Source organism: Chamaea fasciata, unplaced genomic scaffold, assembly GCF_029207755.1.
Source record: "Chamaea fasciata isolate MVZ Bird 193981 ecotype frontalis unplaced genomic scaffold, bChaFas1.0.hap1 SCAF_16, whole genome shotgun sequence".
NCBI lineage: Eukaryota > Metazoa > Chordata > Aves > Passeriformes > Sylviidae > Chamaea > Chamaea fasciata.
In genome coordinates this window covers 3,793,539-3,820,389 of record NW_027094101.1, presented here as the reverse complement: position 1 = coordinate 3,820,389, position 26,851 = coordinate 3,793,539, and the positions used below count along the sequence as shown (strand labels likewise).

Sequence of the window (26,851 nt, the reverse complement as noted above, 5' to 3'; positions counted from 1 at the left end):
CAGGATTGAATTTTGGCAATTTATAAAGAATAAAACAAAACCCAAAAGCAAAAGCCCCCAAGCAATAAGTGAAACTACTGAGAAAAGTGACAAAAAGAACAATTTTATTGACTAGCCAGAATGAACACAGACAAAGTGAATGAGAGGACTAAGTGATGCAGGCAAGCAGTAGTTGCTTGTCTGACACAGAAACAAAGGCTTCCATCTCACTGTCCTTACCCAAGCAACATTCCCACTGACATCTGGAAATACTGAATCCAGGTAAGTTGGCAGGCTGAGCCTCAGATTTATTTTCACATTTTTTAAAAATACAGATTTTTATTTATTCATTGTGAATAGATTAAAAATACAGCGTAAAGCAATATCATTGGAAAAGTCTTTAAAATATACAGTTTTTCCCTTCAAAAATGTCACAGAATAAGCTGTGGGTATTTCTGTAAACAATTTCCATTTTCATATTATTGACAGTCCTATTTATTATATGGCTAAATCACCTGATACACCTTAGGACCGCAGGTAGTCTTCCTCACCAAAAAGAAGTATTTGCAAACAAAGAATTAACTGTAATAATTTTTGCACTGAGGTGTGTGCACATTTACATACCAGATCTACAAACAGCTGTCAGCAACTTTAGCAACTAGTGAATTTAGCAAATTAAACTACACCAAAAAGTGTCAATAATTACACTCTACATGCTTTACATGCACATTTTGAATGGACGCTTTCAGTCTCCTCCCTACGCGGTTAGTGGTGTTGTCACACATGCTTCCTTCTCAGGGAAAATCTCAAAGATTTGGCATCAACACCTTATGAGGGAAACAAATCCTTTTGTCTGATTTTGCTATTGTCCCTATACAACCTATATGTATAGGTTCTGCACAAAACAGACTATTCAACTGTCTTCAGAGGTGAGTGGCTTCACCTTTCATTGACAGCTGATACCTTAATGCTACAAACTGAAATAGCAAAAAAGGCCACATCCCAGAGAGGCTTTAGGCATCTAAAGCAGAATTTAGGATAGGCACTGAAAACATTAATCTGAATTGCAGACCTCTGGTTCTATTTTAGCATGTTAGGTAGAAAAAATATTAGATCCAAAAATCTGGTCATTTTAGTACCTCACTACCTAAGACCAACTGAGATCTAGAAATGAGACATTCCTCCATTAATGGGTGAAGAGCTTCGCCCTCACTCTCAAAACAAAAAAAAGAAAAAGGCCATGGCAGGCACCACTTTCCCACAACCTCTGCAAATGACAGCAAAAATACGTTTCCATTTGTTGCAAGGCTGCTCATAGCTACAACTACCTGGTGGTTACAGCACCAGCCAGAAGCACAACATCCAAGGGTAGCTTTCCCTTCCCTCCTAGAAAGGATTCAAATCCTCCCTTAACCACCAGTTTTCACCTCTTTCAGACAGTGGCAGTTGTTATCGGCATCACCCTTGGATACTGTTTAAACAGCAATGCAAGATCCACTCGCCATAAAAAAGAGAAAATGGGAGCACAATTTGATTCCAGTGAGAGGCACTCACACAGGAAAGGAAGAACTGATTTCTGTTCCTCGAACAGTTTCTGCATTTTACAAGAAATTAATATTCCTTGGCTGTGCATGAAATCCTAACCAATCCTGCATCATCTCACAGCCTGCTTAGCTTTATATCTGCTTTTAAGAGCTTGGCTGAAGTGGTGACCATTACAGGTCATTCAGCACTCGACAGGGGCTGGCTGCCCCTTGTGCACGTCAATTTGCACCTCAGGAGACTGCAAGGCCAAGGAGGCAGAAGCTTCCATCTTAAATCTCCTGCAGAATGACTGCTAACCACAACCGAGGGATAGGAACAGCTTCTGTACTATCCATATAGATGGCATAACAGCTTTGGAATGAAAGACTGGATTTGCAGAAACTTATCTCTAGGCAATGATAATTCAACCACCATCAGGTGTTTGTCCTCCCCTCACTGGTTAAGATTAGGCAAAGAGGACACAAATTCAAGTGTTTGCGGGTAATACTGTTTTCCCTTTCTAACCAGAAACTCTTCTCTAAATACCATTTGCAGATAAAATACCATTTTAAAATATACTTAAAGCATATGAGTTGTTTTCTGTACATAGAAATAGATGAATCAACATCTCCTAACCTCTTCAAACATCCATCTGGAAACAGTGGAGAATGTCTTCTCATTTTTAAGTGAGATGATCTATCTTCACTGACATTTGAGATGCCACTGTAAAACTCATTTCAAATTACCCATATATTACAAATCTTGCTACTGTACATGATTGGACAAATATAAGATCAGTCGAATTTTTATAACTAAACTTTTATATGGTGCAAAATGTGAAAATGGGAGAGGTAGCTGGATGCCTCACCACAGCAGGAACATGAAGCATTTTCCGATGGTATAATAGGCAATGCTGGTAATGAATAAAACATTCCACCCTGAATATCCTCACCACCAATCTGAATCATTTTCCCTACCCCTCCCCAAACTAAGGAGTCCATTTGAAATTCATTTGAGTGTCCAACAATATCAGTAAAATAGAATGGGACTACTTATTAACATCAGTAGCTACATCCACAAACTGAAAATTTACGTTTATGTGCAAATCTGGTGAGATACACCAAAAATGATGAGGAAATGCTGAGAAATTAGGAAGATGTTTTTCTGCATATAGGGAGCAGATGAAAAATGTAAACACTGATCATTTGCTGTGTAAAAAACAGGACATGTAAAACCTAAATAATAAGGCCTCATTTTCTTTTGTCAAAAAAAAACCCAGGCCCCTCAATTCTAACAGTAAAAAAAGTACAAAAGGTCCAAGTGTCTCTGTACTACAGCTTCAAAAGACAAACAGAAGTATGCTATGGCACTCACATTACTACTTACACTTAAGATTTCTACCCTCGAAAAAATTATAAAACTAAAATACAAAAAAAACCCCAACCTGGCAACATCACATAAAAATACATCTTTTTAGCTGCAAATGCAGCAAGTCTATAAAAATTTATATACAAGAACCGCTTAATTTCAGTGTCATTCTTCCATCATCGCCCAAGCCTCTTCTGCTTTTTGGTAGTATTGATTTGCCAGTCTGCCCTTCATGGCTTCCATGGCTGCTTCTGCTGCTTCTGTGTAAAGCTCACCTAGAGAGGAAACAGCATCAGTTATGTTGACAGAGTAAAGAAAGAATACGGCTTTAGCCTGAAGCAAATAAAGGACAAAGGGAGAAATTGAGGTCAAATTGCGGGGCCGGATGTATGGGCGTGTTTTAGCAGTGCCAGAGTTACATCAGCTGGGAATGTGGCCTCTGCTCTGCAAGTAGAAAGTTATACAATTGGCTGCTGATGGCTCCCCAATGTATTTGGAAGGACTGGAAACAGGAGCAGCCTGCAGCAGCCCCCCAAGACTGACATCTAGCAAGTAGGTTACACAGCAACTAGGAGAATGTTGTGTAGGGCCTGGGAGTCATGGGTGTAACTCAGACTACAAGCAGCAACCTGCAGCTCAGGGGAGTGACCCAGAAGAGCAACCTCAGAGGGAGTGAAGGTTGCCTGGCAGTGACTCAGTATGCCACAGATTGGACCTGGCACCACCCACTACCCTGTCCCTGCCAAGATCTCTTCTTCCACTGTTACCAGCCTTGTTACACCCAGCATCATTAAATCTGAAGGTATTGACCCTCTCTATGTTTTGTAACAGCTGAAGCAAGAAATCTATTTTTGGGGTACATGCTGGGGGAGAAGGGAAGGAAAAGCACGATTATAGATAACAGAAACAAAATGAGGCCTCACCTGATCTCTGTGGATCCTTATCCAGGTTGAACCCTCCCATCATTAACATCTCTGCTTCCCTGGCCAGGAGCAGGTACCGGGGCTCATCCTGAGTGTCATCATATTCACCCCCATCGTCACAGTCAGTCATGTTCAGCGCAGTGTTGTACCAGTGCAGGGCCTCCTTCCAATCCTGGGCTCTGAAGTCAAAAATAATTTTTGAGGACGGTTCCCTTAGGAAACAAATGTACTTTGCACTGAAGATTCAGCATCCATTTTTGTACTGGTTTCTCAGAGCCTTGATGCTCTCCAAGAAAGCGAATGTTCTCATGGAGACTCATTAATTGCACTGTGGCATTAGGTCACTACAGCAAAATGAGGTTGGGGTCACTTAATGCAGGAATTACAGGAGAAAGTATCAGACTGAAGTGTTTTGCTGAACTCCAGAGACCGAGCTTCACTACCAGCTGTACGGTTTTGGTCTGGCATTTATATTTGTGAGAGCAACCAATTTAGAAAAAAATCCAAAGTTCTAGAGTCTTTCATAAATACTTTAAAATCAGTTATTTTGCACACTGAGAATGCTCAGTGAACTTCAATTAAAAGTTTAATGCTATTTGACAGTGGGAAATTTAAAGATTATCACTGTTGTGCACAACAGAAAACTCACGTAAGAGCTTTATTCTTGTAAAAGACATGCTAAAATACAAAAGCAGAAAAACCATTGCCCCAGCCTTGCCTCAGTGAAGTACCACCAAGATAACTTACTCAGCCATGCACAGTACCTGTCTGCACCAAGATTTACACCTGTATCATATGCTCTTGCTACCAGAATCATGGAAGGCCGGTCTCCGGCTTCTGCTGCTCTCAGCAAGTAATTAAATCCTTTATTTCTGTTCTCCTTAGTATCCTAGTAAAGGAAACAAAACCTTGAAAATGCATGTTTCTAAAACAATCCCTTCATCCCTCTACCATTAAATGCAGTTTCTGAAAGTCAGCAAGTATTTAGTATGTCTGAGAAACTGGCACAGCCACAAGAAATAGAGCAGCTGAATAGTAAAGGTGGCTTCAAAAGCTTCCCAAAGGCATGCAGTAATTTGCTGGCAAAACCAGAAAGAGGCAGCATTTTTTGCTCTTTTGTCCAAATCCTTAATTACAAGTAATCTATTTTCTCTGAAGAGCCTACAGAACACCTAACTACGGTTTTTGTTTCATCTCCATTTCCTGCTATTCTTATGTTATTTTTTACAGTGGACCACAATTTGCTTCTTTGGCATTTTCCATACCTCAAGAGTGACCTCGGAAAGAATGTGATGTGGCAGCTGAGAGCACATGAGGCCTAACCCAACGATGGCTTCCAGCTCCCCGCAGTCTGCAGCATGCTCCAGGTGGAACAGGGCTGACTCCTGATCCCATTCCTCGTCCTTCCCACAGAAGCGCCCGGCTTCATGATAGCGAACCATGGCCAGGTGAACCTGGACACAATTGCACAGGAGAGACAAAGGATGATGTAGGGATCTGAGCCTTCAAAACCCCTCTGCTCATCCTTTACCAGGCCTTAGAGGTATGTTCTGGAGTAAGAGGAGGCTCAGGGGAAGCCTTAGTATGCTCTGCAATTATCTGAGAGAAGGTTCTAGCAAGATGGGGGTCAGCGTCTTCTCCCAAGCAGCTGGTGATACAATGAGAGGACATAGCCTCAAGCTGCACCAGGGGACGTTCAGTTTGGACATCAGGAAGAATTTCTTCATGGGAAGGGTTGTTAAACATTGGAATGGTCTGCCCAGGGAAGTGGTGGAATCACTGTTCCTGAAGGCGTTCCAAGAAACAACTGGACGTGGCACTGAGTGTTATGGTCTGGTTGACAAGGGGGTGATCGGTCAGAGGTTGGATTCGATGATCTAAGAGGTCTTTTCTAACCTAAATGATTCTGTGAAAAATGGGTTTCTACTGACATCAAAAGGTTTGAGAACACCCAAGGCTCCCAGGATGTTCAGAAAGACTTACATCATGTTATAGGAGTGGGCTTAAGGCCATACATAGCCCCAAACTGAATTCACATTTGCATTATCTGGAATAGTCTGGAGTCAAAAGAGTCAGTCCATGCCACCAGTTTTCAGGAGCTCAGCTGTGCTTGTGTGCCAGGTATGTGGGTCAGGCACACCACACCCATCCCACTGTATCTTCCCTGTGTGATGCCTCTGGAAAGGCAGACTAACAACAGCAGGGCTCTTCCCAAAGGAGCCCAGATGTTGCAAGGCCAAAAGCAGATGGAATTCACGGGTTCCTGAACTCAGATGTCCGTTATACAACACGGGTAGGCGAGAGAAAGGTACAGACGTGTTATTTTCAACTGCACGAATAAATGCAGGCAGGGTAACACCTCTATGCAAGTAATAAATACAAGATGTTTCTTGTTGGATATAACAGTATCAGCAGACCCATCCTACCTTTCCAAGGATGGACTTCCCAATTTTCTTTTCAAGTTCTAGTGCATTGAGCCTCTGAATTTCTTGGGCAACACAGGATGGTCTGTGGATGTGGACTCTAGAAGAGTTGTAAAGATTCCATTTCTCCACACTGATCTGAAATACAAAATATACTATTATTTATATTCAAAATTAAAATTCCCATCCATATGGATTACCATCCAGGAATCAAAGCCTCTACTAATATTGTTACTTAGTAATAAATACTGTATTTTAAAATACAGCTTTCAATAGTCATGTTAGCAGCTGAATACATGGTTATTACTCTTCATTAAATGAACGGAGCAAACCCCTCTATTTCCAATTTGAACATCATCACTTTGAAGAATCATCTCAAAGTTCTGAACCAGAAAAGGTTACTGACAAAAGTAAGCAACTGAATAGTGGCAGTGCAAGCACTCCATGCACAAGAATAAAATGAAACCCATACTTTTCTGTCCAGAATTTCAGTTCACAACACTTTAAATGCAGCTTGCATTCTAGAACTCTACAAAAATGACATGTAACAATGCAGAAGATGACAGGCAGATACATGCATTGGCATTTCTCTGGACGAGCAACCCAAATGAAAAAAAATTTTGAACATAATGGATCAGTGGGAAACAGTAGCTGAAAACAATCCTATCATAATGAAGGCCATTGCAGGTACACAGGAAAACACAACAGGAAGGGTTACTGGCACAGAACTTCAGTCTATTAAAGCTGTTTAAATTTTCTGAAACAAGAATATATAATAATTAACAGGAAATTCTGAAAGTTGTATCTAGATAAATTATTAATTGTTGTCAAAGCTCTGTTTTTGTTTTCTTTCACAGTAGTTAAGTTTATACCCAATACCAATCATCACAGAAGTTGTATTTTGCAAAAGCATACAAGGTCTGGTCTTTCCTAACTCAGTTAGGTGACAGTAGTTCTCTTCGCTGTGTATCTGTGAACACTGCATGTTATTAAGAAATCATACAACCACATACAGGATGCAATTCCAAAAATAAGGTGCAGAAAGGAAACAATTTAGTTAGGCAGGAAAAAAAAAAATCCACAGAGCTGTAATTTTTTTTCAAGTGAGAAACCCATGCATAATCACTAACTTATGACAGAGGTCAGCTACAGAGGTGACAATTTGTTTCACAGTACTTTAATGAGAAATAAAGACAAAACATAAAAGGAAATAACAGAGTGGTAAGTTGATATTAATAAACATGTGTTGCTGAAAAGGAAGGGAAACCAACATCTGGTTTAGTGATGTGGTTAGGTAGCAGATGAGTGAAACAAAGGACAAGCAGAGCAGCAAACTCAGTCTGTGAACATTTCTGCTTTAGTTACCCTTGCAGAGCTTCCCAAACTGTCTTCATCAGACTCCTGCCTCCGGTTGTTGTTTGAATGGCCCTACGTTAATGTAAAGATTTGCATCATTCAATTTGCAGCAACTGATGTGTGCCAGTCATGCCTCTAGACTATTCCTACCCTGCAGAATTAATAGTGACAATGACCAAAACTGTTTCCACTGCATACTTTTCTTTCAGTGATCTCACAATATATTAAGAAACATACCAAAGAACTTGGCACAAGTTCTTTGGCACAAGCTGGAGATGCCATGACAAATACCTTGCCACAAGGAGGTGACAAAAGGAGTGGTACCTCTGGAAGCAGTATTCTCTTTCCTGTCTTCTAATTAAATATCTTGTTAAGATCACTAGGTCAAAAAGCATTTGTTTAAAAATTTCTATTTTAGAGGAGTAGCCAACTAACCCCCAGGAATTCTAAAGTTCCACACTATTACCTGACAACAGTATTAAGTTCTGTAATGTTTCAAGCCATACATAGTAGAGAGTGTAAACAAGTCTGAAAGCAGATCACATTCATGGATTCCACATGACAAGAAGATGGCTACACCTTCTAAATGGAATACTTAAAAAAAACACCCAACAACATCTAATCAAGTAAGATATTTGAAATTAGGTTACTCATTACAAATAATTTTTTTCCTGCAAGAGTGTAATTCTCAATATGAGTAAGTAATTTTGCAACATGGGGAAATTTAATTGTTTCCTCCGTTTTCAAAGTCTAGATCAGGATCAGATCTAGATCAGGAAGGATAAAAAACCAGATTCTTCTACAAAAACAGTTTAAGTATGAACAGGCCCAACTCTGCTATAGCAGTCAGGTTCATACCCTCTCTCTATGATCCAGATCTTCTGTCTCACTTCTCTTTTCACTGGGATATCCACTGTCTCCACCATTTTCAAAATCCTACGGAAGTCAAGAACAGAACAGCATTACACTTTGTAAGGATTTCAGCTTGACATTTCTCACAGAGCAAACCTTTAGTTGCTTCAATGAAAAATACTGGATGGTTAAACTAGATGAAAATTATTGTGCTACCTCTTTCAGAAGGAGCAGGACTTAATGATACATAAAGTAGTCCAAGGTTGTCTTCTCCCTTATGTACATTAAAACAAATCAAGGACTTGCATATTTTATCCAATCAAGAATCCACTAAATATATTTTCAGCTTCTGTGATAAACCAGTAACTGACAGCCCCTGGCACTAAATCCCAGCACTGGAAAATGCCCATTGCAAACTCCTTGCATCCCCTCAGGCAAGGTTCTCAAACATCTCATGGTACCACTATATGCAGAGACCTAATCCATAGGGATTCTTTAGCTTTCATACCACAGCAGTTGGCACAAGTGCCCAAGACACAAGATGCAGGCAGGGGAACAGGCATGTGCTTTAAGTACCCGTTTAAATACACCAGATGGAAATAAATTTCTGGTGGCAAAATAATGAATACTAAAATACTAAGATAAAATGTTCTTCCTTTACTAGAAACAGCAAATGCACAGAGGTAACATGATCTGCAACAATAGAAATAGGCAGAGCACCTTGATATGCTTTTACAGATCAAAACCTTTGGGAAATTCTACAAAGACATTTCATTAGGCAACCGCAACCTCATTTTCTGTTGGAAAGACACTCACCCTTTTGTTGTCAAGCTGATCCAAGTTATCTACTTCACTGAACACAGGCCAATCTAGGAGAAAAAAAAATATTTGCTGTTATTTTAAGGATAACATGCTTGAAGAAAAAGCTCTTGATATCATCATTTTTTTGCCTTTTTTTTTTTTTTCCACAGAAGCACCTGTGCATTAATTATCTACATAGAAGCACTTTCGGTTATATTTCTGCTCCAAGAGGAGCACTAGAAACAAATGTTCTGGACTAAATCAATGAAACAACTGTTCTGGACTAAATCAATGCTGTTTTGCTTAAAACAAAGTAAGACAAAACTGAAGTAAGACAACTCCCATGTTCAGGAACCTCCCCCCAGAGGTGATGTATGAGGCTCACTCACTGAGCACGTCCACCTTGTGGCTGTGAGGAGTTGCAGAGGAGGGAGAGCAGGGCAGGGAGTCAAATGCCACATCACTCATGCTTTCGTCCCCAGAGTTTTCAGACAGGCGGAAGAGCAGCGGGGGCCGACTCCCGGACACCGTCCTCACCCGGCTGCTGCTGCACTTCTCCTCTGTGCCACGGAGAATGGTCTGAGCAGATTCCTTGGCAAACCAGTGAGAAAGTCCTGTCAATAATCCTGCTGTGTATTCTACACGTGCTATACAAGCCAATGTGGATGTTTATTAGGAGTCCTCTATAAATATACACGTGCATATAGAAGTATTTGCTTTCAAAAGTTCTACACTGCAACAAAATATCAAGCCCTGACATTTTTACTGTCAGAGTTTTCTGTAGGACTTTCATTCCAACTTTACATAAGTCCCATTCCCACCAAAATCAGCTGAAACTGAGATCAATTTGCAACAAGCATCAAATCAGGTTTGTGAGATCCAAAACTTATAAAAGATCTACGTGGTCCCAAATATACACTGTGTTACAAGGTTCTCTGTTAATTAAAGCCACAGCTTAATCACACTTTTTCATCAAACACTTACAAGCAATTTTTTATTATAATCCAAGGCATTTTTCTCTTTGGATGAAAGATCAAACGGTGCAAGTCCCATGCTTTTGCAGATGTTGTTGCAGAAATGAGAATGAAAGAACAAGGCCATACCTCGAACACCTAAGAAATTTAAAAAAAGTTAAGAGTTTACTCAAATTTTATATTACAATTTACTTATTAAAAGCTGAAAGTCCCGCAGCTTTTCCTAAAAAGTCAAAAGATAGAAAATGCTTTGTAGCACACAGCCTAACCCACTTCCATTTCAACACCTGTAAGAGCTTTTCACTTTCTGCATGAGAGAGTGGAAGAAGTGTGAAAGGTCTTGAAAAGCTTTGTTTGAACAAGATATAACAAAAACCTAATCCAACTGCATCACCGAGCAATGTGCCTAAATTTCATCCTGCTTACAAAACTTGCAGTGTCCTATGAACAACTTCATATATAGACACTCGAAACTTCAAAAATACTTGGTGCCTATCTCTCAGCATTCAGCTGTATCCATTCCTGCAACGTGGCAAGGAAATCAAAGGCCATGATTATTGTTCTCACATTGCAGAAAGTACTTAACTACATTACTTGTTTAGGAGTAGGCCAGGAGACGTGAGCCAAGATCAGCTCTCATTTTAAGACTGCCCTTATATGACAGCTGACCTGTACTGGACTCCTTCCAAAAGGACTTCCCCATCTGATTGCATGACCCTCAGAAATGTGTCAGCTCACCCAGTGCAGTGGCTACTCAGCAGAGCTGGGAAGGAAAGAGAAGCACCCCTTAGTGAAGCAGAATCATTGATTTTACCTAGGTTGCCATCTCCAAAATCTGTACCACTCTCTGTGTGGATCTGAGGGTCTGTGTAAAGATCCCCAACTCCCTGGATATCAACAACAATGAGCTGGTGTCCTGAGCGCTCAAAGGTGAAGTGACTGAAGGCCTGGAAAGAACCATAGAAGACGTCTGAGAATACTCCCCCTTCTTCTACTGAAAACAGCAACACATGTTCCCCTGTTATAAATCAGAAAAGAAGTCTGAAAACTCTAACAGTGAAGGTATTAACATCATGATGAAAGCAGCAAGAGAGAGTAAATGCGTGTAGTATCCTGTCTCTCCAACCTGCTTCAACTCACAGAGATGCTAAAAAAGGCAGGGTGAAAAGCAGCAGTGGGTGCAGGCAGGGGAAAGGAGGTTTAACTCCTTATTTTTGTACTAGAGATTGTTTTCCACTACAGTCTTCACCTTAGGTAGTGGGGAATACCACTGGCAGAGGGAATAACAGTGGGCTCTGAAGCCAGTGCAGAATAACTTCTGTATAAACATTCTGGCTGTGCCTGTGATTCTGCAAGCTCTGCATCTCTGGGACACTGTTTCCTTCTGCCAAGCATTAGCTCTGCCAAGGTTTGAAAAAAAAAAACCCATAAATAAATGTGAGCATCCCCACAAATTCTTCTTCCCCTTTGAGTGATTGCCCTGAGCAACTACTCTGTGTCTACATTCATGTATCAGATAATGAAATGGACATTTGTGCTCTCAAAAAAACACATTTCAAGAATCAGGTATAAAAAGCCCTTCTCTTTAAAAAAAGCTGAGATATTAGGAATCTTCTGGGAAGGCCTCCAAAAAAAGGTTGCCAGGCCTGGGGGAGGTGATTGGTGGTGATAGACAAACATTTTAACTGCAGCAAATACCAGGGAACATTTTGTTCCCAACCTGTGAAAGCACAGCACTGATTCAGTGCACAAACGACAGCCCAGAACATAAATTCTCTGCTTACATTAAGCCTCATGACAAATACCTTAAAAATAGTGGGAAAAAAATGTAAAGAACAAAACTCTCAAAGCCCAGTAAAATACCTCTTTGTTTCATGGACCACTTTGCATTTTTGACAGTATTTTAAATTTATTTTGCAGGATTCAAGAACCACTCGAAATCTGTACTTGTATTTCTATATGCAATCTCAGATACAGCTATTCAGAGGCTGCAGCTGGAAAAACCTGCATTTTTATGTGCAAATGGACCAGATTTATTTACATGAACTGGACACCAGCCACGTCTTGTGTAATACGCGAGGCACCAAAAGACTATTCTATACGTAGTACATGAGCTCTCTCTCTCACTGCCTCAATATGAAGAAAGTTTGAAATATTTTGATGCCTGCAGTTTTAATTAGACTTCAAAGGGCTTAAGGTTTCCAAAGAGTATTAACCCTGCTCAACTCAACTGTAATCAACTAAAATCCAATAATGAAGCACTCAGCGCTTGAAAGAGCAGGCCCCAAGTAAGGGGCAGACAAACTGCAAATAGAGAAATTAATCTGGTATTGTACTGCAGAGCCTGCAGTTTCCTTTCTTGGCAGTAATGCAAGACCGCTGGAGAGAGCCCAGAAATTCCCTGCAGCAGATTCTATGGAAAGCATGAAACAAAGCCTCACTTGTGGAGTTAGACGAATGTTGTCGTCTCGCACAAATCCAGAATTTGAGTTGTATTTGATGTATTTGCCCTCAATGTAATGTTCCAGATGAAAGAGAGGCTTTCCAGGCCTGTTCTTCATTTCAATAATACAGGTCTGCACTATATCCACCTGGGGAGGGAAAGAAGATAAACAATGACTAAGAGAATTCAGATCAGATCAAAGTGTGTGTGTGAATCCTCCAGCTGTGAAAACTTTCACAATGCAAGAATCTGAAAAATTGCAAAGATCCTTCTCTTTAACAAGGGGGTGGGGGAAGAGTCATGTGCTTCTTGAGTTATTGGAGGAATTCCATAAATTAAAAGCAGTCACTTCAAAACAGCTCACTTCTGCAACAAACCCCTCTGAAAAATTGCTTAGCAAGTGCTGGCTTTATCTTGTGGGTACCGTAAAAGTACTCTGCAAAGAGTCTGCACCCAGTGAGCAAAATATACAGTCACTACTGCACAGCTCAAAGAAATGCATTTTCAGAGAAGGGCTGAGGGTACCTACTGTTCCGGTATCTCTTCATCCTGCCTCACCTTCTCCCTTTGTCCCACACACACTCCTAAAGCAGAAACCACCACAACTCTCACTCTATATATTTTCTCCACCATGGCATTTAAAACTTCTAGATCTGTAGATTTCTCTCTGTGCGCTTCACTACAGACCTCACCTTGCTGTTATGAGCCAGGTAGTTATTAACTAACCCTCACAGGGGAGGCAATGCAAATATTCCACATATCAAACCCACCCATTTTGGCCATTAAAATTGCTAAGGTTTCCAGCAGGTTTCCAGCTCTTCTGAAAAATCAGTGCTAGTTACTGATGTTTGGATGGGTGTGAAAGATTTAAGCATCTACCTTCCTGGCCCATTAACAGTTAAGACTATTGCTGAGACAGCTGCTGGCAATAAATTCTGTGATATCTCTGGTTATCACAAAAGCAGCTGGGCACACATCAAAGACAGCAAAACAAACATCATTTCATTTTGGTTTTCAGTCAACAGCTGAGGACAGTCAGACATCCACAAATACACAGCCCCTAGTCCTGGAAATATAAGGCAATTTCAGTATTTACTCCACTCAAAATCAGCTATCATTTAACAGAAAAACAGAAGAGCAAAAGAATCTATCCAAGCATTTAAATGTGATGGAATGTGAACAAGTAATTCCCTCTGAATTATGTCTGAAAACTAACTCAATAGAAGAAAAATATTACACTTTTGCTTAGTAAGATCTTTGAATGCACCTGTTTTGGTGGCTTATGCCGGTTGTACTCTTCTCCCCAGAGTTTTGCTTCCATCTGCAGTCGAACATCCTCAAAATAAACATCCCTGCTCACACTCTCTATGTATTGCTTGGCAACGTAATTATAGGCACCTTTCCAGTTCTGAGTGTGTAAGAAGTTGGACAGCTTCTTTCTGAAAGACAAATCAATTGTTGGTGAAAGAAAACCCAAGGATTTTAATTCCATCTTTCCCATTTCCTTGCCTGCATGGACAGAGCCAGGCTCCAAGATGAGCATTACCCTCAGTCATTTACCAGGTATTCTACCTGAAACGTGAAGCACAGGAAGGGGACAAGGGAAAATAAAACATCCCATAGGAATGGCTGGGATGTGCCAAACTGTTTGGTTTAGCTGCAGGTACTTGTGCTCTGAACTTCCTCCTGTTCTCAATTCCTTTCCCTTCCTGTTCCTCTCAAACCTCGAGTATGAAGGGTTGGTGCCTTGTCAACAACCTGTTCTAATGTCAACAGTTATTTTCTGCTGAAATTAACAGGGAGTGGCCTTTCAAACATGAACTGAGAAGCCTCTCCTGGGATAAAACCAATCTGCTGCTTCTCAACACACATCAGTGCTCAGTAACCCACATACTCCCAGCAGGAAAACTGCACCTGACAGTTCTTATGATGCAGCTTTTCCCTTCTGTTGATGAGCAAATCTTTAATCCACAGATCCTACCAAAGCAGGAGGGCTGGGGCAAGGGGATGGTAGTGTGAAGCACAGGAAAACTTTGATAAGAAAGGATCTGCTGGCTGCCAACAAATGCATTAAGCAGGTGCTTTAATTAGTAGTAGCACTCAAACTCTCAACCCTTCCCCCTCCTTCCTTTTCCTCTCTTTGCCAAGACCTTGGTGCAGAGGCCTTGGTACAGGGGACACTCTACAGGCAAAGTAATTTCATGCTGCCTGTCCTCCTGCAGGGATGGGCACACAGTCATTGCAACAGAGGCCTTGGAAAGAATTAACACGGAAATGAGGTAAGATTTTCAGCCAGATCCCAAACCTTCCCAGTTCTTGAAGGAACACACGCCTCTGAATGAAACAAGCCAGCTCATGTTTTTCTAAAGTCAATATCCTCACATTGATTCATTGGGCTATGAGCAGCTAATGCTGTCAACTGTCTTAACTAAACACTTGCAGACTTACAAAAATCTAGGAGAGAGCTCCAGGTGGGAAATATCACTGTACCACTGACACACATGGGAAACCCAGCAGTAGGAAACTGACATTCAAGTTATGCCTTTTTAGTATCAGAGGTTAAAGGCAAAACTGCTAACAAATTTCTGTTTATGGCATGACTCAAAATATTGTGTAATAGGGAGTTTGGGAAGTAATAAGAACTAAAAGCAATGTCAGCAGGCTGGGATTTGTTACTTCCTGGGCTTCACTACTGTCTTCAGCTGGCTTTGCAAGAACAGACCCACCAGCATGAACTGATACTGAAACATGGTTAAACTGGAGCACTAAGGAGTTATTTTTCTCCATTTTTGCTCAAGTTCAAAACATCACATTTTCATCTCTCAGGAGTGTTTATCTTTCCAGAGCTGAAACCACACATGAAGTGCAATTTCTCTGGATTCCACATATGGGAAGAAGGGGGAACGTTTTTAAACATACACACATACATTTTCCAGGAAACATTTGTTTCCAGAGCCTGGAAGGGGTGGGGTAATCTCTTAGCACACACCAATTTATAGTTGGATGCTGATCCCCACAATAACATTCGACAACACTCTCCAAGAAAGGAAAAGCTCCTCTGTCTTCCCCCACTCTGTCCTTCTGGGAAGCACAACTCTTAGTGTACAAGTTCTGCCTTACTCAGAATATTATTCTGGTATATGTGATCCAAAGTAAACTCTAGGAGGATAACCTTCTTCACCAATGGAGGCTTTTCCAGTTCAGACTGCACCATTCAAATACTCTTTCTTTCTTTCTCTTCTCTGCCTAACTATAGGCCCCAAGTCGGTCTCCAGGCTGCACACACCTGACCTCATATCAAATTTTAAGATACTTCAGCACACAAGGAACACAGAAATTAAGTGGCTGTAATGATACTTTCATGAGTATGGTTGAAGTAGAACATTCAGAGAACAATTCTCCTCTCTGAATCCCACTCCCTGCAGGTGGAGTCACACAAACAGGGATAAATCCCTCAGCAAAGCCTTTCAGCCACCACAGAAAAAAATATTGCAGGGAGGCCAACAAAGATGAAGAGGGCAAATACTCACGTTCTGAAACACTCTCGCATTGCTCCACGGCCGAAAGGCTGGGGAAAAGAAGAAAACAAAAATCCAGCACTGCCATTTCCACAAAGCTGATTTCTAACCAATAAGAGACACAACCATGACTTCCCCTTTATACCATGCAGAAAGCAGTTTTCAAACAGGCTTTATAAAAATATTTCCTCAAGGAAAAGTGAAAATCCACTGGTAGTGTAAGCAGCTATCTGGGGAAAAGGCATTTGGATGAACTCCCCCTGCCAATATGCCAATATATGGAGAAGAAATGGTATGTTTTTTTTTAATTAGCTATTTAAAATCTTTTCCCAGTTGTGAGTCAGCTCTGTGTGACTGCCTAAAGAAGCTTCACAGACTTCATGCTCTCTGCATTTAGGCCTCTGTATAGGATGTGCCAAAGGGAGCATCATCTCCCCAGATGCCAGATACTGGGCCAGCAGCACAGAGCAAGGCAACCCCAACACACGACCAACCCCAGGACTTCACTGGGAAATGACAGTGCCTTCTACCCTCACGTGCAGAAAATTCAGTTGGTTTTCATGCTAGGAACAGAAATTATTTGGGAGCACACAAAATAGCAGGACTCCTGCCAGGCAGGGAAATGATGCCAGAAGGAAATGGGAGGGGTGACATGGAAGGGAAATCACTGGGAATGGAACAAATGCCTCATGTTGCTGACAGGGAAGGTCTGGCTCCATTTTCTACCCTATTCTGGAGAGAAGGATGCAAAGAAAAAGAGATAGGAGAAAAGAATTACACTGAGACTTGAAAATTTCTATGAGAAAAATATTTTGCTGCGACTATTCAGGAACAGAAAGGAAATTACAAACTTGCTGTTGCTAAACATGAAGGACAGTGTGATCTTACTTGAGAAGCCATCTTGATAAGGACTTCATCTTCAACCCAGTCCCCAGTAATTGCATTGTACCTGCAAAATCAGGAGATACGTCTCAGAAAATGCAGAGGGAACCCAAATCCTCCCATTTCCAGCACCAGCACCTATCCTTCCTTATCTGTAACTGACTCTGGAAAGTGCTGCTGCCACTCCCACACAAAAGCTTCCAGTCCTCCCAATACCCTCTGGCCCTCCTCATTTTGGGCAGGGAAACAGAAAACACATTTAGCTCTTTGGAGAGACACTGAACCCTCCTCTTAATGAGCAGATTCCAAAGCAGAATCTGAACTTCTGTGACACTGCAAATCAGGCTTTATCTGCTTTGAAGTTAAACCTCCTCTGTGATGCCTGGGCAGCACACTGGGTGCAGAAAGGGCCTCACCAAGCTCTACACACTGGGCAGGTTGTCTCTCCCAACCCTGAGCTTGCATAAGCCTGGTTCTGGCTGAGTATTTGGCTTGGAGCTGTGGAGAATGTGAGCAGCAGCAGCTGTGAGAAGCAGTGGGACCAGGAACTGCCCAACACTGCACTGAGGGAGGAGCAAGTCCCTGCACAACCCTGTGATAATACAAAGAGTACGACTGTGGTTTCTCCCCACCCCTTCAACTCCCAACACAGTGAAGACCAAATTGAGAACCACAGCAGCTGAGTCATCAACACATGATTGCTTCCAGCCTGGTACCCTCAACCTGCACAGAGTAACTCATGCATGCAGACACCCCATATTCTCCCTTATTTATTATATATCATCCCAGTCTGCAGCAGATAAAGAGGCAAAAATAGGAGTATCAGAGCCATTTCTTTTTAGCAGGATATTGAGCAGCCCTAAACTAAAATTATCACTTATTTGTATTTTAAAATATGCAAACTATTTCAGGACTGTGTGGCTGACCAGGGACAGACGTAGCCTATGGGGAAGAGCAGCACTGCATGACTGGTATGGGATTAGAAGGGAGGCCTCCCCAAACACTGATGCTAAGTGGTGATGAACTGGCCTCTAACCCCTAACCCTTCCTCCCAGAAACCTGTGTCAGTAAAGTAAGTATTTTGGCAAAGCTCATGTCAAAGCACTGAAACCAGTTTCAGGGCCAAACTCCCTTTCAGCATGTAGACCACACTGAGCTATTCTGGGCTTTATAACTATTTAAATTCCAGCCACATGCAACAATACTGCATGGACTAGCAACACTGAAACTGCTATTTTGGGAAAGTCATGAAGGGTTATGCTACTTTCTTCCCCAAACTATTTAAACTAAGTATGCTGCCTCTCCGTTGGGATTAATTTCCTTATTAATTTACATTTATGGCATTAATAAATCAACCAAAAAACACTTTTCAGCCTTGCTTCCTGTCTACACAGCCAAAGTCCTAGATATTGCTTAGGTGGGAGAGAAAGCGTGACAGTGGTTTGCCAAAAAGTTCATTTTTTGATGATGTGCAGTATTTACATATTCCTGTGAGACTGAGTTAAGACCCACTCACTTTGGGCATTGTAAAAGTTCTCCAGCCAGATATTGTGCACTACACAAACTCAGCCCTTGCACAAACCAGAAGTCAATATTTAATATCAGCATCCAAAGCAGGAAGACCCACAGACCTGTAACGAGCGGCATGTTCCGTCTCAATGTCCTCCAGATGAAATTCTGCCCAGGGATCAGGCATGTGCTTGGCTTTCTCAATGGCATGTTTCCAGGTTTCCTGAAGAAGTTACAGACTGGCACTTTATATATAATCAGCAGCAGCTCACAAAACCAGCAGTTTCTAGAGCACACCAGGATCCCAATGCTATGGAGATGTGCAACAACACAAGCTCCCAAAGCATTACTCAGAGCAGGGACCAGGCAGTACCAAAGACCACTCTGATCTTTCTATAGTTTCAATTATAATGAAACCCAGCTCAGATATATAAGGCACAGATTTCAGTTCAATTTCCACCACTGTAAAGTTACTGAGAACAGAATCTGGCACAGTATATACCAGATACAATTTACAAAACCTGTGGCAATTTGCAGATATCTCTAACATGCTCTGCAAATGGCAATAAGGCACACCCAGATGATATTAATTCACTTTTTCTGATTTTTTTAGCTTTTCATACCTAGCAGCATATGCTGATTTTGCATGCATAAGAGTAAGCATTAAAAAAGTCCATTAAAGATACAATTAATATGGATAAAGTAAGAAGTTCTGTGAACCCCCGGGTCCCAGACTGTGCTCAGCATGAGAAAGAAGAAATTAGAATGTTGTAAAAATTGATTATTATAACAATTCCAGACAAGTAGCTATTTCAATGTTCACCAAGTCAAGAGTAAAATATCAAACAGTACGGAGTACTGGAGTACAAACAGTCTCTCTCTACCAGCCAATTTGGACGCTTCACTCTTAATATTTTGTTCTCCCTCTCTTACGTTGTATATTTCCAAGAAAACTGGAGATACAACCCTGTGATGTGCCAAATGCCTTCTGCAAAGTGAACAGGAGAAAAAGGACTCTGCACCCTGCCAATAAAGAAGTGCTGAGCTCTGAGATATTATTACTGCCTCTCTGACTGAACTCCAAGTGTGCAGAAACAGTAACTTTTAAAATTTGGGGACTATTTTGTTTTTTCAGGAATTAAAGTCAGTCTTTTTTTTATAAAAAATACACTATAAATTTGTGTCAGCAATGGCATCATGAAACAGCTAAGCTTTAAATGTTCCGGTTTATTTTGAATTTCAGCTTTAACTATGCATACTTTGCAAACAACTGAAATGCTCCCCTTTCTGACAATAATAACACAAAACGAAAACAATACTACATTAAAGAAAACGAGTTTAAAGGACATGTTGAGAAAGATTTTCTCTATGTTTCATAAGAAAATAAAGTTGCCTCAGGTCATGCAATGACAGCTCATATGGACCTGAGAATTTCCATATTTAAATACCTATGACAGAAATAAGGAGAGACAGCAGTAAGAACTGCTTGGTTGATCAGTTGTTTAAAATTGTTCTTGAGTAGATTCCCTCTCCAAAAGGTCGTTTGTGCTCATGTTAGATGATGATTTAAGTAAGTTAATTACTTGTGCTTGATCTCTTGAGGTGTTTTGTACAAAAGCCGTACCCTAATCTTCAAACAAACAGTAGCTGGATTTCATGGAAATGGTGCTAACAGAGCAATTTTTCTCCTGCTGGAGGCATATGGCTCCCATACAGTGAAATTTCAGGGTAGAGAACACAGGATGGGTATTATTCCATTTAACAGGTACCTCTTTTAGTTTTGACTTGATGACTCTTATAGGTTGAGGCAATCAGTCCTCACAAACAATAAAATAATGAACAAAAACAAGTCCGTAAAAGGAAAAAAAAAATCAAAACCAAACCAAAAAATCATAATGCATCTATTAGATATGGTGTTGACATTTTCTTTTTAACCTACCCGACCATGGTCAACCACAGAGCCATGCTTAGAACGATGTTGTGTGTCATTCTAAAGGATCCATGAGAGACATGAAAGTAGGAAAATACATGTGATAAGACAAATGATTGACAGAGAGTCTTGGTTCTCGTTGTTAGTAAAAAAAAAAAAAAAAAATCCAGTTAAAAGCCACTCTTCAATTTATATTCCCAAAAGTTCATTCTTAGAACACCTGTGAACAAACCTATCGAGGTAAGTTAGTAATTTTTTTATTGGAAAGTATTTATTACAAGGGTCTTGCCTATTAACCAGCTAATTAAACATTGCTGAGTCCTGTTTAAAGCAGAGAGTTAACAGCAACCTCTCTGTCTGGCTCCGCCTTTCATTATCAATGGCCCACACTGCCTCTCTTTAGCTTTGAGGTCTGCCAGGCAGACTCTGATAGGCCAGGCTGTGGGGTTTAGGATGAGGTTTAGCCCTGGCTGTCTGCTTCATTGTGTTGGAAGACACCATTCCTGCAGCTTAAACAGGAGATGGACACTGGCTTGCTCCACACCTCAACATGAAGTAATTTATCGGTGATAGGAGCTACAATTCCAAACTAGACGTTGTGGAGACCAAAACATGGGTACAAACATTCTGCAGAAGCAAAATGACAGCTTAGAAAGGAGGAAATAATTGCTGTTTCTGAAACCCTTATCAGTTTTATCTCAGACCATATGACTCAGAAATTGCACTGCAGACCCAGAGGCGAGTGTTTAGAACATGTTAAAATGTACACACAAATGGAGACTAAGCTCCCTGTCAGGTCTTAACTTGCCCAGTTTAGCATACACCAACACCTGTCCCATTTCTAAGCTTTTGCTCCTCACCTTCCTTAGGGATATGTACCTTTTAATGTTTGTATTAACTAGCTTTGGTAAAAATCTTCCTGCAGACAAGCCAGCTTCACTTTCAATGTGTTACTCACTGTTATCTGACTGAAATAACCCCCAGCATTTTTTCACAATTAAAGCATGCATTAGGCATAACCGAGATTTTAGAGTATCTATTAAATAAATGTTAATGTTTATAATAAGAAATGTGTTAATAAAACACATTAAATATAGGAAAATCTAAGAGACATGTCAGTTTAGCACAAACTGTGTTTGTTTAGAATATCTAAGCTACAGAGTGGATGTCACTTGAGGCTCCATTGCCTGGCCTGATCTTTGTGAAGGGAACTGAGTGAAAAAGGACACACTGCCAAGGAAGCACCAGCTACAGCCCCTCTGACCTTCCTGCAATGCTGCAGCTGCTGTTCGTCCCAAAAAGGTCAGATACTGCTTGTGTACACTGTCAGGAACTACTGCCAGCGTGACACTTCATGCCCAAGCATGAAAACCAACATGACAAAAGCTCCCTAAGAAGGAGCTATAACATAAAAACTTAGCCTTACAATTGCATAATTTACAATTTTATTTGTCGAACTAAAAATATCACAGACTATCAAAATTCGTAATAACTTATCTTCTGACAGGCCTCAATTTTTCTTACACCAATTGTATTATCTTTTGAATCTCCCAAACAACATACTGCATTTTAAATAGTTTGATCCTAATGGCAGTGAATTGTTCTCCTGGACTGAGTGCAGGAAGATCCCCCCCTGAACTGAAAGGGACAGTAACCAATTCCATGGCAGTGTCAGACTATTGGCTTGATGGAATTAACTGCAGGTCTGGAAAAAACAGATGAGTATCTTCATTGAAAAGTGTTAGTTACAAAGAGATGAAGCAGTTAGAAAATGTCTCATGCCAACTAAGTAAAAACAAAACCTTAATGAAGGCTGAAGCCAATCCTTACCTTAAAGCTAAAGCTTCTGGGAGAAGAGCTTGAACTATACTGCTCAGTTTTTGCTAAGTTGCTGTAATAATTGTCTACTTTGCTACTGGCAGACTTGTTAGAAACTGGATCATCAGTTATTGGACAGATAAAATAATTGTCTTCATCATCACTATCAGCATCAAGATAATTCCCAGAGTCGGCTGGAGTCGTTCTGGCACTGTCGATCCCTTCCATACGAAAGATCAGGTCCTCGTCTGCCATGCCTGCAGGAGCTTGGCTTAACCCCTGCAAGGACTGCAACACACACTGCTCCAATGCACATGCAAACGGGGGGAGAAGCTGGCTGAGAGAGGAAAAAAGGAAAAGGTTGTCATTAAAAGAACAAATAATGCCTGACACTGATGTCAGCACACTGGCAGAAAAGAAATATATTTGCATCTGCCTCTGTAAAAGCAATCCTCAAGTACCTACAGGCGGTTTTGAACAGCTCTGCTAGAGCTGCTGAAAAGAAGCATTCGGGTTTTAAACTGCTACAGGACTGAGAAGATATGAGCTTAGTATTATTATAATATCCTTGGTTATCTCCTCCTCCAAATGTTCTTCCTTATATGACACGCTATTCACAACACTAGTCTTAGAAACTAAGACTAGTGAAACAATCACCCCAGTCAAATTTTCAAATCTTTTCAGGACAAGTCTTCTCAAGGATATTGTGTACAAATTATCAGTCAAATGAATTAGAGAGTATTGTAAGAACAACATAGAAAAATTTTCCACCATCCACAAGATTTAAGTTGGCTTTTAGCTCACATACAGCCAATGGCCCACAGGCTGCTGAAAGTGTAGAACATTGCAGAAAAATGAGGTGGAGGAATGATTAAAGCCCTTGGAAGAGTTGGAAGATTACACACATGCTCTGGAAATACTGGCATGTACAAAATAGAGGATTAGTGAGAATATTCAAAATATGGCCCTAATGCTGGCTGAGCAACAGGATGCAATTTGAAACAGACACTTCTAAGTGTCACGTTGTTTAGTTCTTCACCCAATCGGCAAAATCGGGGATTTTCACGCAGCTAGTCTAAAAAACCAACCACAAACTAAGGTTTTCAGTTTTGCTTTACAGTTTTCCCTCAGCCCTTCACATTTTCACTCTTCTTTCTGCGTGAAACAGGAAGATGAATACACTCCTACAGAAGTATTCATAGCTGCAGACCTCACTCCCCAGTTAGTGAGAGACTGGTCACCACAGGAACAGCCTTAACATGCGGCAGCTTTCAGCAGCAACATTATCTTGTTGGTTACTGCTCTTCTGACGGGGGCAGCATTCCCACGCTTCAGCAACACAGGTAACTCCAGCACTCCCCCAGGCAGCAGCTGCTCTGGAAAACCACTGCTGGAGGAGGTCTCAGCCAACTCACCTCACTTCGCACTGGAGCAGCTCTGGAGTGCTCACCTGCCCTTCCAGCAGAGTCCACGCGGGAGCTGTGGGTTCTGGAAAGGGGCAGCAGCACACAGCTGGCAGGGGAAGGTGTCCTCAGCTGCCACTGCCCTTTTTACTGTGATCATCTTACCAGCGTGCACGGAGTGCTGGAGAACCCCTACTGCCAGCAGCTGTCAATGCTGCCTCAAGGACGTGACTAACGCAGGACACACCACAGCACTGGACGGCCCCATGACACCCCCGTGCTGTCCTGCACTCCCTCCTGCTCCTGCTGTCACACACATCAGCACATCCACGGGGCTCAGGGCACTTGGAGAAGCAGCAGCAATGCAGGAATGAGGGTTTGTGCAGCGGTGACTGCAAACATTCTGATCTCTGTGACTTGTGTAAATGAAATATCACCACACAAATAAGTTTCTATTTAAAGCTAATGGTGTTTATAATAAAGTCTCTTGGTTTTTCTTGGAACCATATTTCTTGTAAAGGACTTGTGATGTTTACTTTGTAAATGTATGTACCAAGACCCATCCTCACATAAAATGCTCTTTAGAACAGAATTCAATAATCACACTTTGAACTACACAAACAGTGCTCTAACCTCACAGTTTGCTTGATAAAAAGCCTCATAAAAACCCCTGAGCTTCATCCCAAGGCTTATATTCTGTGCTTTTGCATTTTAGCACAGCAGTTGTACTACATAGGAATTTCTGTTACTATTGCTGCTGTGGTTTGATCATTTAATCTTTAATATCCATTACAGAAGCATTCCTAAGGCTAAGCAACAAGGAGAGTGAGACTGCACTGAATCAAGCCTGCCAGCCTGCATTATCACACACAACCTGTAATTTTAACTACCCACTCCAAGCCACTTTGAAAATTTATTCCATTTTTTATCAGCCTTGTACTATGTGATTCAAAATCCAGATAATTTAAAACACAAATCTTAATCTGCTGTAGTCTGCATTAATTTTTGTTTTCCAATGCCTCTTTCAAGTATTTTTCCTTCTCCTGCCTTTATGTCCAAGAGCCACATGACCAGGAAAGGCAGGTGAGCTGCAAGGACAACATGCAAATATGTGAACACAGATAAACAGCAGGGAAAATTCACATCACAGGGCTCTTAAAACGTGACTTGTTTCTTGTAGGTGTCTATTGTTACAAAGCACTGCTGGGTTTAGTGAGCCTCTTGACCAAGGTTCTACATTGGCCTCAGAATCTAAATCTGCCTTAATCCATCCCAAAGAGGTGAGTGATAGGAATGCTCCAGTCAGCCAAAGAAGGGACAACTGGAGCATCTCCAGTTGCTTCCAATTCACTGTTCCAGCTCAGACACAGCTCCCTGCAACTCTTTAACACAGGACAGGGGTGCAGAAACTGCCCTGCAACAGAAGTCCCAGCTTGTCTTGCGGAGAAACATTAAAGCAAGAATGACCCAGCTCTCCCTAGTATAATACTAAATCCCTTTTGGTTTAATACCATATCAGTTAAAGCCATTTAACAGGATACCTGTGAGAGTAACAAACAGGTTTTTTCTTAAAAGAGAGGTCACCTTTCAGATTAATGTTCTTTTAAAGTACAGATTCAAAATTTAACCTAAGCAACTATACAGACCATGCACCTTAAAAAGTATTATCACCTTTATTAGCTACAGACCCAAAGCTATGTAAACTTGTCCAGAACAACCCCACTAGCTATGTTGATGTCCTGTGGCATATTACAGAACTACTGTGCTTCCCAAACACTCAACTGACCCCCACAAAGCAAATGTCTACTCTTCATCTGCACCACACACTGCAAGAAAACAGGTTCAGTGAGTCTAGATAAGAGCTGTGATAAAAAAAACAAGATAAAAACCCCCAGAGATATCTCAACTCACTGTCTATCTTTGAAAACCTTGTCTTGCCAAAGACAGATTTCTAATGAGAAGCCTTTAACACAGGTTCCTTCCAGAGTATCACTACTGCAAAACATCATGGCACAAATCCCATTCAATTTGCCCCCAAGCACGGCTGAGATAATCATTGTATTAGTCTGAGTGTTAGAGAGCAACAATGCAAAATTCACGAAGCAAAGGGGTGAGTTCAGCTGCACCAGCTCAGAGTACGAAGCATTTGAAACAAAACCCTGTGCAAGGAAACACAGCATGGCTTCAAAAACACAAGCAGCTTTTAGAGCTGCAGGCAGTGAGGCACAAGAACAGCCCTTCTGAGTAAGTCCACCCGGCTGCCAAACACGCAAATAAACACTACGTTAAGAGTATCCAAAACACAGGGGTTGAAAAGGACAGAAAAAGAATAACTTTAAAATATCCTTCCACTGCCATTAACAGACCTGTTACTTCAACTGGCTTTAAACAGTCTGCACAATTACCTATCGCTGACTTTTTGTAAGCATTTGCTCAGTACCCCACGCTGTTAATTAACTCCATGCTTTATGCGCGTTGAGGTATTTGAAGAATTCTCCAAACACGAACCGTCCTGGAGCAGCCCCAAGCTGTCAGGGCGGACTCAGTCGCGGTCAGCCCCGCACACAGCAGCTGTTCCATGGTCACAGACAGCACCTGGCACTTTTAAACAGCGTAGGCACCAAATTACGCGCACCGTGGTGGAAACATAAATGGACGAAGCGCCAACCTTCAGGTGCGAGGGCAGCTCTGCTGCCCAGTATCACAGATCAGGTTATTTTTGGGCCCGCGCAGAAGCTTGCCCGCCGGCCTTTCGCAGGCTCTCACCACCCCACCGATCATCATTTTCCGCAATTAAAAACGCCCTTCCCGCCGCAGGCGGCGCTGAGGCAGCTTCCCACCGCCGCCGGGCCAGGCCCCGCACCGCGACGGCACCCACCGGCTTAGGAGAGCCCAGATCCGCCGAGCAGCCCGGGACGGAGCAACCCCACAGCCGCCCTGCCCGCTGCCAGGGGCCGCCCCGCTGAGGGGAGGCAGGCGGAGGGAGGAGAAGCCGCCCCGCCGAGGGGAGGCAGGAGGCGGGAGGAGAAGCCGCCCCGCCGAGGGAAGGGAGGCGGAGGGAGGAGAAACCGCCCCGCCGAGGGAAGGGAGGCGGAGGGAGGAGAAGCCGCCCCGCCGAGGGGAGGCAGGCGGAGGGAAGAGAGGCCGC

At 41.8% G+C, this 26,851-nt stretch overlaps 1 protein-coding gene across 4 annotated transcripts; it reads right to left on the bottom strand.

The window, feature by feature from the left end:
• Nucleotides 1-87: 87 nt before the first annotated feature.
• EEF2K (eukaryotic elongation factor 2 kinase) lies at nucleotides 88-26,764 on the bottom strand. 4 transcript variants are annotated; one of them, XM_066197628.1, is made up of 19 exons: nucleotides 26,582-26,764; nucleotides 22,313-22,637; nucleotides 20,492-20,542; nucleotides 18,675-18,775; nucleotides 17,050-17,110; nucleotides 16,174-16,211; nucleotides 13,911-14,082; nucleotides 12,642-12,791; nucleotides 11,015-11,147; nucleotides 10,211-10,338; nucleotides 9,616-9,817; nucleotides 9,242-9,294; nucleotides 8,432-8,509; nucleotides 7,583-7,645; nucleotides 6,221-6,355; nucleotides 5,060-5,248; nucleotides 4,559-4,683; nucleotides 3,795-3,973; nucleotides 88-3,146 (listed from the first exon to the last, which is right to left on the bottom strand). In XM_066197628.1, the coding sequence occupies exons 2-19, from the start codon at nucleotides 22,553-22,555 to the stop codon at nucleotides 3,037-3,039; spliced, it is 2,211 nt and encodes a 736-aa protein (XP_066053725.1). In that variant the 5' UTR covers nucleotides 22,556-22,637; nucleotides 26,582-26,764; the 3' UTR covers nucleotides 88-3,036. The 4 variants fall into 4 exon arrangements, with proteins under 4 accessions (XP_066053725.1, XP_066053726.1, XP_066053728.1 ...); XM_066197629.1 differs by having other exon boundaries at nucleotides 22,313-22,633; nucleotides 26,582-26,639; XM_066197631.1 differs by lacking the exon at nucleotides 7,583-7,645.
• Nucleotides 26,765-26,851: the final 87 nt, after the last annotated feature.